General features: G+C 39.6%; 1 protein-coding gene across 2 annotated transcripts in view; it reads left to right on the top strand.

The window, feature by feature from the left end:
- Nucleotides 1–11,967, top strand: part of CCNT1 (cyclin T1) — a 35,246-nt gene extending 23,279 nt beyond the window's left edge. The window contains exons 6-9 of one of the 2 annotated variants that reach the window (XM_003906295.4): nucleotides 1,887–1,932; nucleotides 3,930–4,093; nucleotides 4,263–4,333; nucleotides 5,961–11,967. In XM_003906295.4, coding sequence (XP_003906344.1) covers nucleotides 1,887–1,932; nucleotides 3,930–4,093; nucleotides 4,263–4,333; nucleotides 5,961–7,370 — 1,691 coding nt within the window. In that variant the 3' untranslated portion in view covers nucleotides 7,371–11,967. The remainder of the gene's footprint in view (nucleotides 1–1,886; nucleotides 1,933–3,929; nucleotides 4,094–4,262; nucleotides 4,334–5,960) is intronic. The other variant, XR_634666.1, reaches the window with a different exon arrangement.
- The last annotated feature ends 1,058 nt before the right edge of the window (nucleotides 11,968–13,025 follow it).

The raw sequence follows: 13,025 nt of genomic DNA, 5'->3' as shown, positions 1-13,025 counted from the left end.
CAACTTATGAAGACTATCTCAAATTGTTTTCTCATTTAGAGGTTGTGGTTTGTGGCGGACAATACATAACAGTTCTGCTTTGGCCAAATTTAAAGGCCTACTTGGCTTAAATCACAATGAGTTGTTCTGATTTGATATTTTTCTGTTGGGTTCTTACAAGTAATGTTTTTAGATGGTCTCTAGTTAAAGAGAGCTAACCTCTTGAGAATGTTTGTCAAAGTTGGGCAGGTTTTGAAGAGTTATTTAACAGCAATTTTAAGAAAGTCATGAGGAGTGGGTGATCTTATTTTAATTCTGGGGTTGATTAAAGGCCCCCTAGAGGATCATATAGAATTTATTTGGACTTTCTATGATTTACAATCCCTTGGAGAACTTTTCTTTTTAATTCTGATTTAACAATATTAGGTATAATTGAAAGAAACTCTCTTATTTAGTTTAAGTAGTATCAAGAATATCTGAACACTATTGTGCCTTTAAGTCCTTTTATGATTTTGTAGGCCAAACTGATAATTGGTCTTACTTTACATTTTACTAATATGTGTTTCATGTGAAAATCCCCAAATTTTCCCGAGTTCTTTATATTTGAAAGTATTAAAATGTTATATTGAACAAGGATAAGATTAGAGATGGATGTATGTTAATATTGAGAAGACTGTGTCCTAAGGAAGATAAAAATTTGCTTTGTCGGCCGGGCGCGGTGGCTCAAGCCTGTAATCCCAGCACTTTGGGAGGCCGAGACGGGCGGATCACGAGGTCAGGAGATCAAGACCATCCTGGCTAACACGGTGAAACCCCGTCTCTACTAAAAATACAAAAAACTAGCCGGGCGAGGTGGCGGGCGCCTGTAGTCCCAGCTACTCGGGAGGCTGAGGCAGGAGAATGGCGTAAACCCAGGAGGCAGAGCTTGCAGTGAGCTGAGATCCGGCCACTGCACTCCAGCCTGGGCGACAGAGCGAGACTCAGCCTCAAAAAAAAAAAAAAAAAAATTTGCTTTGTCACCCAGAATGGTTTGTTTTGGAAGAAGTTAAATTTTTTCATTGTAATATATTACATTATTTGATGATTTGGGGATTAAATCACAGGCTACTTAATTAAAAACTTTTTTTTTTGAGAGGGAGTTTTGCTCTTGTTGCCCACGCTGGAGTGCAGTGGGACAATCTCGGCTCACTTCAACCTCTGCCTCCCGGGTTCAAGCGATTCTCCTGCCTCAGCCTCCTGAGTAACTGGGATTACAGGCATGTGCCACCACACCCGGCTAATTTTGTATTTTTAGTAGAGACAGGGTTTCTCCATGTTGGTCAGGCTGGTTGTAAACTCCCAACCTCAGGTGATCCACCCGCCTCGGCCTCTCAAAGTGCTGGGATTCCAGGTGTGAGCCACCGCGCCTGGCCTTAGTTAAAAGCTTTCTTAACAGCAAAAGTCACTTTTCTGAAATATGTCAGTCTTCTAGATTCTGATCTTCTTTCTAGATCATCTTAGTTCATCCTGTAGTTTAGTGTTTCTCAGTGAATCCTTACATCAGAATCTCTGGGTTACTTGTTAAAAAAATGCTTGCACCCTTCTCCAAACATTTAATGAAATTTTAGGGAGCATGTCCAAGAATTGCATTTTAAACAAGTACCTCACGTATGTGGTATGCAGAATAAAGCTTGAGTACCTAGATCTGGAAACAGCATAATTATTAATGTTAAAATTAAAAATCACTGATCTGTCTACTTTGGCAGAATGTAAACATCAGGTTTACAGGGACCATGTCTGCTGTCTCATTTGCCATTATATTCACAGTACCTTGCAAATACTAAATGCTTACTAAATATTTGTTGAGAATGAATGGAACTAATAAGTTTTTTCCTCCCCCACCCCTGACTTTTTTTTTTTTTCTTTAGCAAGCAAGGACTTAGCACAGACTTCTTACTTCATGGCAACCAACAGGTTTATATTTTAATTTTTTTTCTCTTCTATTTTTGGTATAGGACTTTACTTGGGTTTGATACAGTGTGCTATAGACAATTCTCTGGTGAATATTGATTTTTCTGCACAGTTTTCATGTTGTACTTTAAATTTCCATGTTACTTTTTAATTTTCTAAGGTTATGTAATTATTTAGTACTGATTTTTTTTATAACCTACTCAATTCTGCATGATAGTGACTGAAAATCTAATTTGGAGGATTCTGCAATAATAATAATAATTTATATATATATATATATTTCTTTTTTATTTTTTTTTTTGAGACGGAGTCTTGCTCAGGCTGGAGTGCAGTGCCGGGATCTCAGCTCACTGCAAGCTCCACCTCTCAGGTTCATGACATTCTCCTGCCTCAGTCTCCCGAGTAGCTGGGACTACAGGCGCCCGCCACCATGCCCGGCTAATTTTTGTGTTTTTAGTAGAGATGGGGTTTTACTGTGTTAGCCAGGATGGTCTCGATTTCCTGACCTCGTGATCTGCCCACCTCAGCCTCCCAAAGTGCTGGGATTACAGGCGTGAGCCACTGCGCCCAGCCTATATATATATGTGTGTGTGTGTGTGTGTGTATATATATATATATATATTTTTTTTTTTCTTTTAAAGACAGAGTCTTACTCTGTCTGCCAGGCTGGACTGCAGTGGTGTGATCTTGGCTCACTGCAACCTCTGTCTCCTGGGTTCAAGTGATTCTCCAACCTCAGCCTCTTGAGTAAGCTGGAATTACAGGCTGGCACCACCATGCCTGGCTAATTTTTTTGTATTTTTAGTAGAGATGGGGTTTGGCTATGTTGGCTAGGCTGGTTTCAAACTCCTGGCCTCAAGTGATCCTGCCTGTCTTGACTTTCCAGAGTGCTGGGATTACAGGGGTAAGCCACTGCACCCGGCCAATAATTATATTTTAAAATATTCCTTTTTCTTCCCCCTCTGTCAATCAACGGGCACTTATGGATGTAAAGCGTTTCAGTCCTTTTCCTTCTTCCCTTTTAAAGAAAAGTAAATGAGACTGTGGGCGCAGTGGCTCACACCTGTAATCCCAGCACATTGGGAGGCGAAAGCTGGTGAATCACTTGAGTCTAGGAGTTCGAGACCAGCCTGACCAACATGGTGAAACCACATCTTTACTAAAAAATACAAAAATTAGCAGGGCGTGGTGGCACATGCATGTAGTACCAGCTACTTGGGAGGCTGAGGCACTAGAATTGCTTGAATCCAGGAGGTAGAGGTTGCTGTGAGCCGAGATTGCCCCACTGCACTGCAGCCTGGGTGACAGAGAGAGAGAGACTCTGTCTAAAAAAAAGTAACTGATTAGTACATAACTTGTATTACCAAATGACTTGCCCAACATTGTTAGTTAATGGAAACCAAAGATATCCCTAATAACTGTCAGGGCTAAGAAGTTCATTTTTATAACCTGTTATGAGAAAGTTTTGAAATAAACCAACGTATTTATACTTGAGAGAGTAGTTGTCTATTCATTATTTTAAATAGACCAGAACTATGATTGGTGAGAAACAAATTATTTTTAAGATATTTTCTTAAGTATTTGATTTATGGATTACACAGACCAAAAAGCTTACAATTTTCCTTAGGATCTGAGCTTAGTCTCAGGATAATAGGTAATAAATATTGACTTCTAGGCTTGAATACTGGCCCAGAAGTCAATGTTCTAAAGAACTTGAATTCCCAGCCTTTTTACTTTTTTCATTTTTTTGGCTCTGGTCAATGTGTAGATTAAGTGATGTGTATTCAAGAGGTGAAAAATGTTGTTACCTGAACAGGTGGGTTAATAGGAAATTATATTGAGTGCTAGATCAGAGCATTGCAGATTTCTTACCCTTCTTACTCTCCTGTGTATTTTTAAGCCTTTTTTTTTTTTTTTTTTTTTAAATAATGGAGAGTTTTAGCTTTGGGTTGAGAATTGAGAGCTCATGACACTCTCTGTTTTCTTCCCTCTGATGTCAGCCTGCATTTGACCACATTTAGCCTGCAGTACACACCTCCTGTGGTGGCCTGTGTCTGCATTCATCTGGCTTGCAAGTGGTCCAATTGGGAGATCCCAGTCTCAACTGACGGGAAGCACTGGTGGGAGTATGTTGACGCCACTGTGACCTTGGAACTTTTAGATGGTAAGTTTTAGAGTAAGGGACCTTGAAAAGCACTTGCTGTTGATCTGTCACATAGCTGGCCAAAGGTGACTTGATTCAGATGAAAATAGTTAGTTAGTAGTTGAGGTTATTCTTGTTTCATTACTTCTGTTTCTCTCAGTCTTTCTTGAATGTTCTGTTTTATTTGTAGAACTGACACATGAGTTTCTACAGATTTTGGAGAAAACTCCCAACAGACTCAAACGCATTTGGAATTGGAGGGTAAGAATCATTACTGTCAGCTTGTGGACAAAATCAATTTCTTTTGACTGCAACAGTGAATATACCAGTATTGAATATTTACCTTAGGTTTGGAATTTCCCTTTTTATAGTTACATAGTAATCATGACTTCCACTTCATACCTTGGATACTGTTGTAGAAGTCAGTGTCTCTATGGGATAGCAGGATTTGCTTTTCATTGTGTAACTCCTGTGATATGATCATTTGGGCAGTAACACTGGTTGAGTATTTTCTGTGTGGAAACTGGTAGGGAAAAAACATGGCTTCTCTGAGTCATGGCTTCTCTGGGTATTGGCTTCTGGTAGAGGCAAGATAGAGAATTACAAGGTTAGAGCTGGTATCATAATACCTACTTATAAAGTGGATTTTAGAATTTTGTTTTTATATAGGTTGTAGTCTAAAGTTGTATTTCAAATATTTGTCAAAGTCTTAGGAATAATGGAATCATTCCTTTTTTTGTTCAGATATAAAGGTTGTTTTCAGATGTTTCCATTATTTTCTCATAAATCCAGACAGATAAAGTTAATTTCATTCTCCTGAGTTGAGTGAGTGGCAGAGAGTGAGTTTGCCTCTTAGAAGCCTGAGATTAGAAGTAGGCTTGAGAGGCCGGGCATGGTGGCTCATGCCTATAGTCCCAGCACTTTGGTAGGCCAAGGCAGGCAGATCAACTGAGGTCAGGAGTTCGAGACCAGCCTGGCCAACATGGTGAAACCTCGTCTCTATTAAAAATACAAAAATTAGCCAGGCATGGTGATGCATGCCTGTAGTTCCAGCTGCTCGGGAGGCTGAGACAGGAGAATTGCTTGAACTCGGGATGTTGAGGTTGCAGTGAGCCGAGATTGTGCCACTGCACTCCAGCCTGGGTGACAGAGTGAGACTCTGTCTCAAACAAACAAACAAACAAAAAACAACAGCAACAACAAAAAAGAAGTAGGCTTGAGAGCACATAGCTCATCTTTTACTTTAGCATAAAACCTCACCAAAATTTCTAGAATTCAGTTATGGACTAACTATAATCATAAGCAGAAGGCATGGATGTTCATGTATGAATTTTAGATAAGCATAGATTCTTTGTTGTTATTACTTTGTAACATTTGGGTAGATTGCTGTGATTCTTTTTTTTTTTTTTTTGAGACGGAGTCTCACTCTGTCGCCCAGGCTGGAGTGCAGTGGCCGGATCTCAGCTCACTGCAAGCTCCGCCTCCCGGGTTCACGCCATTCTCCTGCCTCAGCCTCCCGAGTAGCTGGGACTACAGGCGCCCGCCGCCTCGCCCGGCTAGTTTTTTGTATTTTTTAGTAGAGATGGGGTTTCACCGTGTTAGCCAGGATGGTCTCGATCTCCTGACCTTGTGATCCGCCTGTCTCGACCTCCCAAAGTGCTGGGATTACAGGCTTGAGCCACCGCGCCCGGCCGATTGCTGTGATTCTTAATTGAAGGTTTTAAAATCTTCTTTTGATGGTAATATTTTTGGGTTTCATGTTAGGATAGCCTCCTGCCTGTGGCCTATCCAGAACTTCCAGTGTTGCTGCAAGTACAATCTACTCATCTCAATGTTTTTTTATTTAGTAAATTACCTAAGTAAAGAGATGCTATTTGCTTCATTCCAGGCATGCGAGGCTGCCAAGAAAACAAAAGCAGATGACCGAGGAACAGATGAAAAGACTTCAGAGCAGACAATCCTCAATATGATTTCTCAGAGCTCTTCAGACACAACCATTGCAGGTTTAATGAGCATGTCAACCTCTTCTACCACAAGTGCAGTGCCTTCCCTCCCGGTCTCCGAAGAGTCATCCAGCAACTTAACCAGTGTGGAAATGTTGCCGGGCAAGCGTTGGCTGTCCTCCCAACCTTCTTTCAAACTAGAACCTACTCAGGGTCATCGGACTAGTGAGAATTTAGCACTTACAGGAGTTGATCATTCCTTACCACAGGATGGTTCAAATACATTTATTTCCCAGAAGCAGAGTAGTAAGAGTGTGCCGTCAGCTAAAGTGTCACTGAAAGAATACCGTGCAAAGCATGCAGAAGAGTTGGCTGCCCAGAAGAGGCAACTGGAGAACATGGAAGCCAATGTGAAGTCACAATATGCATATGCTGCCCAGAATCTCCTTTCTCATCATGATAGCCATTCTTCAGTCATTCTAAAAATGCCCATAGACGGTTCAGAAAACCCTGAGCGGCCTTTTCTGGAAAAGGCTGACAAAACAGCTTTCAAAATGAGAATCCCAGTGGCAGGTGGAGATAAAGCTGCCTCTTCAAAACCAGAGGAGATAAAAATGCGCATAAAAGTCCATGCTGCAGCTGATAAGCACAATTCTGTAGAGGACAGTGTTACAAAGAGCCGAGAGTACAAAGAAAAGCACAAGACTCACCCATCTAATCATCATCATCATCATAATCATCACTCACACAAGCACTCTCATTCCCAACTTCCAGTTGGTACTGGGAACAAACGTCCAGGTGATCCAAAACATAGTAGCCAGACAAGCAACTTAGCACATAAAACCTATAGCTTGTCTAGTTCTTTTTCCTCTTCCAGTTCTACTCGTAAAAGGGGACCCTCTGAAGAGACTGGAGGGGCTGTGTTTGATCATCCAGCCAAGATTGCCAAGAGTACTAAATCCTCTTCCCTAAATTTCTCCTTCCCTTCACTTCCTACAATGGCTCAGATGCCTGGGCATAGCTCAGACACAAGTGGGCTTTCCTTTTCACAGCCCAGCTGTAAAACTCGAGTCCCTCATTCGAAACTGGATAAAGGGCCCACTGGGGCCAATGGTCACAACACGACCCAGACCATAGACTATCAAGATACTGTGAATATGCTTCACTCCCTGCTCAGTGCCCAGGGTGTTCAGCCCACTCAGCCCACTGCATTTGAATTTGTTCGTCCTTATAGTGAATATCTGAATCCTCGGGCTGGTGGAATCTCCTCAAGATCCGGCAATACAGACAAACCCCGGCCACCACCACCTCTGCCATCAGAACCTCCACCACCACTTCCACCTCTTCCTAAGTGAAAAAAGAAAAAGAAGAGGAGAAAAAAACTTCTTTAAAAAACCACGTACTTTTTAGTTTTTTTTTGAACTAAGAAAATTACTTATGAAATATGTCATCCTTCTTGGACTAGGGAATAAATTGATATTGAGACATAATTAGGAGGGTGGTAGAAGGCGTTGGCTATTATATCTGCTGTCTCATGCATTTAACTATTTTCTTACAGTTTTTACTGGTATTAGGTGTTGAAGCTGTGAAGGATTAAGGACACTTTCTGAATTCTTGGCCTCTCCACCATCTAATTAGGTTGATTGGAGTCGATATCTTCCCTCTTCTTGCCAGAGCCGAAAAATGGAGGGTTTGTTGTATCAGACAATTGTGGATCCTTTTGGTGTTTAATATATCAGAAGAGAGGAAGTATTTAAACGTCAAAATCTTTTAATAGACTTTAAAAAAATAATTTAAAGAAAGTAAGTTATCTGTTTAGTTTTTTTATATGATCGGGAAGGGGATAGGGATTTTGCTGTGTGTATGTGATACATAGCAGTGACTCCTGGTGGGTGGGATTGGAGGGTGGGAATGTGTGAGGGTGGGTGGGAGGGTAGGTTTTTGGCTAGGAGTTCTGAAATAGGCTCAGGCCACTCCAAGTGTTCAGATTTTTAAGTGTGTATGTAAGTGTGGATATGTGTGTTTTTAAGTGTGTGTGTTTAAAAATCATGTTTTATCTTTCCCTCCCTGTTCCTTACCATTTTCATTTTCCAACAGTCTACTAGAGAAAAACATGGTTGGCCTTGAGAACATAAAGGAAGAGGCATGTATTTGACATGGTTTTTTTCCCTTTCTTTATGTTATAATTGAGTAGTAGCCCTCTAATTTATAGTTTGGGCAAGTACAGCCAATACCCTGACTTTTAACTTCATTATGAGAACTTCCTTTTTACCTGCTTTTTTGTTTTTGTGCAAAACAGAGATGGGGTTGAGGAAGGAGGGTTGGTGAGCAAGGCCAGCTTCTGCCCTACAGAATTGGGTGTGTCTTTTTTTCAAGTGAGGCTTTGGGAAAGTGTTCAAATGAGAGCAGTCTTAAGGTCTATAAGAGATGGGGAATGTACTATGTATATCCTGCCTGTGAAAGCCTAAACCATATGGGAGAAGCTAGAGGATACTAAAAACAATGAAATTGTGATTTGGAAGTTTTAGAACATTGTTTTAAAAATTACATTATAAATGTAAGACATGTTTTTATCTGTATATCTGAAGGGAAACAGCTGCATCCTCAAGTTTTTGCAGCCTATATGACTTGAGTTTGGAGCTTGTGAATTTAACAGTACTGGTGCCATGAGAATGAGCAAAGCCTAGCCAATGGATACTATTATATTTAGATTGTTCATCTTTGGTAGCTTTAGATTCTTGATAGAGGTTCTTAAGATTTCTGAGTCCTTTATAAAAATAGGTCAAGAGTCCTGTTGTTATGGAGGCTTGATTATCCCAGATATTAGGAGTGAACATTTTTGATAAAGAAATCTTTCAGAAAATCTTGGCTAGAAAGAATTCTAAGTTAGCTGTCTAAGTACTAAAAACTACCTAGCCAGAGATCATTTAATGAGATATTCTTTGATCTTCATTGCATTTTTTTTGCTCTGGAAAGGATGGTGCAATTTGAGTTTGTCTTTGTGATTTGATTGCAGCTTCCTTCATGCCAAGTATTTTTTAGGGAGAGGTTGAATTATTTTTCATTTGGAAGTCATAGGGAGACAGGAGTTGTACTTGTGCTGCTACTTGCCAGGAACAGGTTGGGAAGAAAATTGTGGCTGTTGGAATTGATGATGTACTGGCCTAATATAGAAAGGAATTTGTAGGCAGGAGTAAACATTAACTGGCAGTGGGTTAGTGCCCTGCATCTTGCATATTTGAACTGTCTAGAGTTCCTGCCATTGCTGGGTATAAAATGAGGAGCTCTCTGTCGACCTCATTAATATTTCTTGACTTGGAGTGTCACTTCACTTTATAGATGACATTTTCCTCTTTCCCCTTGATATTTTCTGTGTTGTGTTAGATAATTGGTGGATACATAGTTGTGGTTTAGTACATTTAGGGCTTCTATTTATTTAGATTTTGTTTAGTGGAGTCTGTTTCCAAAAGGGAATGTGCCGTTTAGTCTGCATCTGTATCTTTGTGGAATTGATGATCACTGGTTTGATTTTGAAAAATGTCTTTTCCAGCTTTTAGTTACTCTCATCAAATGTCACATATTTTCTAATCACATGCACTCCTTTACTACAGAGGCACATACTCATTTGGCCTCATAGCAGTTCTCCATGGCCATACTGTAGTGAAGTTCCTTAGAACTTTGTCAGGAGTGAACTAGAAAAAAGTGCTTACTAGGGCCTAAGAGTTGCTTTGTGCTGTGTAGTCTGGCCTTTGCACTAGTAGATCATTGCTGACATAGGTCAGTTTAGAGACCTTTCTGTGTTAATGCCTCCTGGTACTGTCTTAAGATACATACAACGTCTGTTTTTAGACCTATGCATATGTCATGAAGCTCCTTGTGGGCTCTGCATGAAGCTGCTGCTTTGTTTTTGGGTTAACAGATGTGCCTGTCAACTAGCATGTGTATTGTCCAAATTCCATAAACTTAAGTTTTTTAAGGGCTGTGTGGTTTCTGAGCTCTATGTGTCTTTCCTATCCTTATACCTTCAAAGGGTGAGAAATGAGATTTATACATCCAAAGTTAGTCTGGTAAACATGGCTTTTCGTTTCTTCATTTAACCTAGACTGTCAAAAATAAGTGATGGTGATAAGTAGGCCTGGAGCCTCAGCTTCTGTAAATCTCATTTCTAAAATTTTGCTAGACTCGTGTTGGCAAAAATAAATACCTGTGGATTGTCCTTAAGGCTTTTAATCAGATACCTGTGTTGCTGTTAGCTGAACTGTAGTGAAGCATCGATCTAAATTGGTCTTCTGAAGTATCAGTTATGCTTTTGAGTTTAGAAAATGCTTAGGTGTTAGTCTAGTCTTGCCATTCATGAATCAGTGTGTGTCCATATCAGACAGCCTCAACTTCTTTTTTCTTCCTTTTTAAAAATGATTTTAGTGTTTTGATTTAGTGTATATTACATAGTTCAGTATTATTGGCTTTACCAGTGTTGACAGAACAATTTTAAATCTCCAGTTGCAAACAGCAATGGATTAGGATATGGAAATAAAATCATGTTGACATCACTGCTGAGTTATCTTAAACCTCTGCTACTTAATTCTCCATATTGAAATGCATACTCCTCCACATACATGGCTTCTAGGTAAAGGCAATTGTAGAGGGGCCCTGTCTGTCCCAGTATGGTTGGATTTTAAACATATCTGTGTTTCCGTTATTTTGGGAACTGATTAATATTTACAATTTTTTTTGTTTATGAGTTATTTTGATACTAATACTAGGAAAAGAGAGAATCTAGAACATCTTGAAGTTGGAATACAAATTTTATTCTTTTGGTCTTGGGAGAATTTAAGCAGTCTATGCAACTCATCAAATGATGAGAAATAGCCCTCCGAGGTTCCAGTAAGCTTTCAGTGACTTTGATACCTCCCCAAGTTTCTTGAGTTGCTGCTTGTTAACACCCAGCTTTTAACTGAGTGTTTGCTCCTGATGGTTTAGGAGATTTTCATATTGTATCACACTGTCAGGTTTTATTTTGTCTTTTTATCCCTCCGTGGATGTGAGTTTCAAACAAGCATAGTACAGTAATCCTGCCTGATCAAGAGTAGTCTGGAATGAGACTTATTTTTTGAGTGGGAGAGTTCTCCATTTTAATGTTTCTAAAGTTTTTCATATGAACTTGGCATTGGAAAAGGGAGGTAAAGAAAAAGAACGTTTACTAAAAGCAGTGTCTACTCTTTCCCTTTATGAGTGTGTATTCATGGCTAATAAAAAAAAGAGGAGGACTCTCAGGTTTTGTGTTGCCATGTTAAGCATGGAGAGGGATGCTTGACAGCATTTGCTAATTGAAGCCAGAGCAAGTATGTCCTTCATCAGGTAATCAGGAACTCTTCAGCTGAAGCTGAGGAACTAACTGATTAGTTGTTGATTGATCATAATGTAATTGGTTACAAAGTGGAAGTGCTGGCTGGCTTAAGTACCCAAAGAAAAGAATGCAGCAGCCTAACTTAGTGTTACCATGTGTTACTGAATTTGAAACTGACCTTTTTTCCCACCCTACTTCACACACCTAAAACTGTTTTCTTGTCAGACCAAAGAGCAAAAAGAAAAAAAAAAGTAAAACACTTTACCAATCTATGTCACTCAGGTACAATTTTGTGGTGAGATTTTTGTCTGTTCTCTTTGTATTGCTCTTAAGAGTCCTTTCTCAGCATATTATTCTGCCATTGCCTCTGTCTTCCTTGGGGCACCTCAGCTCTGGATGCTACCCCTGGGATATCTACTGCTGTTATGTGAATGATAGGATGTAAGTGACCATTATAGTAAGGGCTCTTTGTAAAAAATTCAAAAAATTTAAAAAGGATGTATACATTTTATAGTCTGGCTATCAGTTTGATATCTTGCTGTCAAGTATGTTTCTCAAGCTGTATTTATCCATCCCCTCAATAAATGTTAATGGTAAAACACTCATTTGATTGTTTATGTGTACTGTCATCAAATTAGTCCTTAGTCTTTTTGTTTGTTTGTTTTTGAGACGGAGTCTAGCTCTGTCGCCCAGGCTGGAGAGTACAGTGGCGTGATCTCGGCTCACTGCAACCTCTGCTTCCCGAGTTCAAGCGATTCTCCTGCCTCAGCCTCCTGAGTTGCTGGAATTACAGGCGCCTACCACTACGCCCAGCTAATTTTTGTATTTTTAGTAGAGACGGGGTTTCACTGTGTTGGCCAGGCTGGTCTTGAACTCTTGACCTCAGGTGATCTGCCCACCTCGGCCTCCCAAAGTGCTGGGATTACAGGCGTGAGCCACTGCGCCCAGCCTAGTCCTTAGTTTATAACTGTAATTTTATTGATATGTTTACAATTTTGTTTCAGTTTTTATATTAGTATGTTTTCTTATTGTGCAAGATCCTGTGGGAATTGAGTCCATTGGAAAGACCCAAGATTTGTCGATCAGTAAACCCAGTAGTATGAAGTATGTTGTAGTCAAAGGGAAGAAAAAAACCCTCACTCTATATTGTTACATGAATACCTGGAAGAGTAACTTGTACACAAAAAAATTATAGCACTAACAGATGATGGCAGCATGTACGCATGTACTGCTTATCTTGCAAGCATTATCAACATGATTCATAATTGTATACGTGGTTCTTTGAAAAGCCTGACATGTTAGTACAGACATAGCATTGTATCTGGAAGAAAATAAACTTTGAAGAAAAAACCATCCTTGGTAGTGCCTGGAAAAATTGATAGTGAATACTCATCCTGAGACATAATAAGACCACATTTACAAGGTAAGTCTTGTAAATTACACACTGAAAATAAAGAACTTTTATGCTAAAGTACTCCATACTTACTACACAAAGTTAGTAATAGATATAGTTTGAAAGCTTTAAAAGGAAAAAAATAAATAATGATACTTCTGAAAAGTCACTTGAGTCGTTTCTTCTCCAATTTTCTAAAATAAAGTAGCTAATTTTACAAACAGTATGTATACCTCTCCTGAAAAAACTATGAAATCAGAAATCTTTGCA

The sequence above is a fragment of the Papio anubis genome, chromosome 9, assembly GCF_008728515.1.
Source record: "Papio anubis isolate 15944 chromosome 9, Panubis1.0, whole genome shotgun sequence".
NCBI classification, from domain to species: domain Eukaryota; kingdom Metazoa; phylum Chordata; class Mammalia; order Primates; family Cercopithecidae; genus Papio; species Papio anubis.
This window is presented reverse-complemented; position numbering and strand designations above follow the sequence as displayed.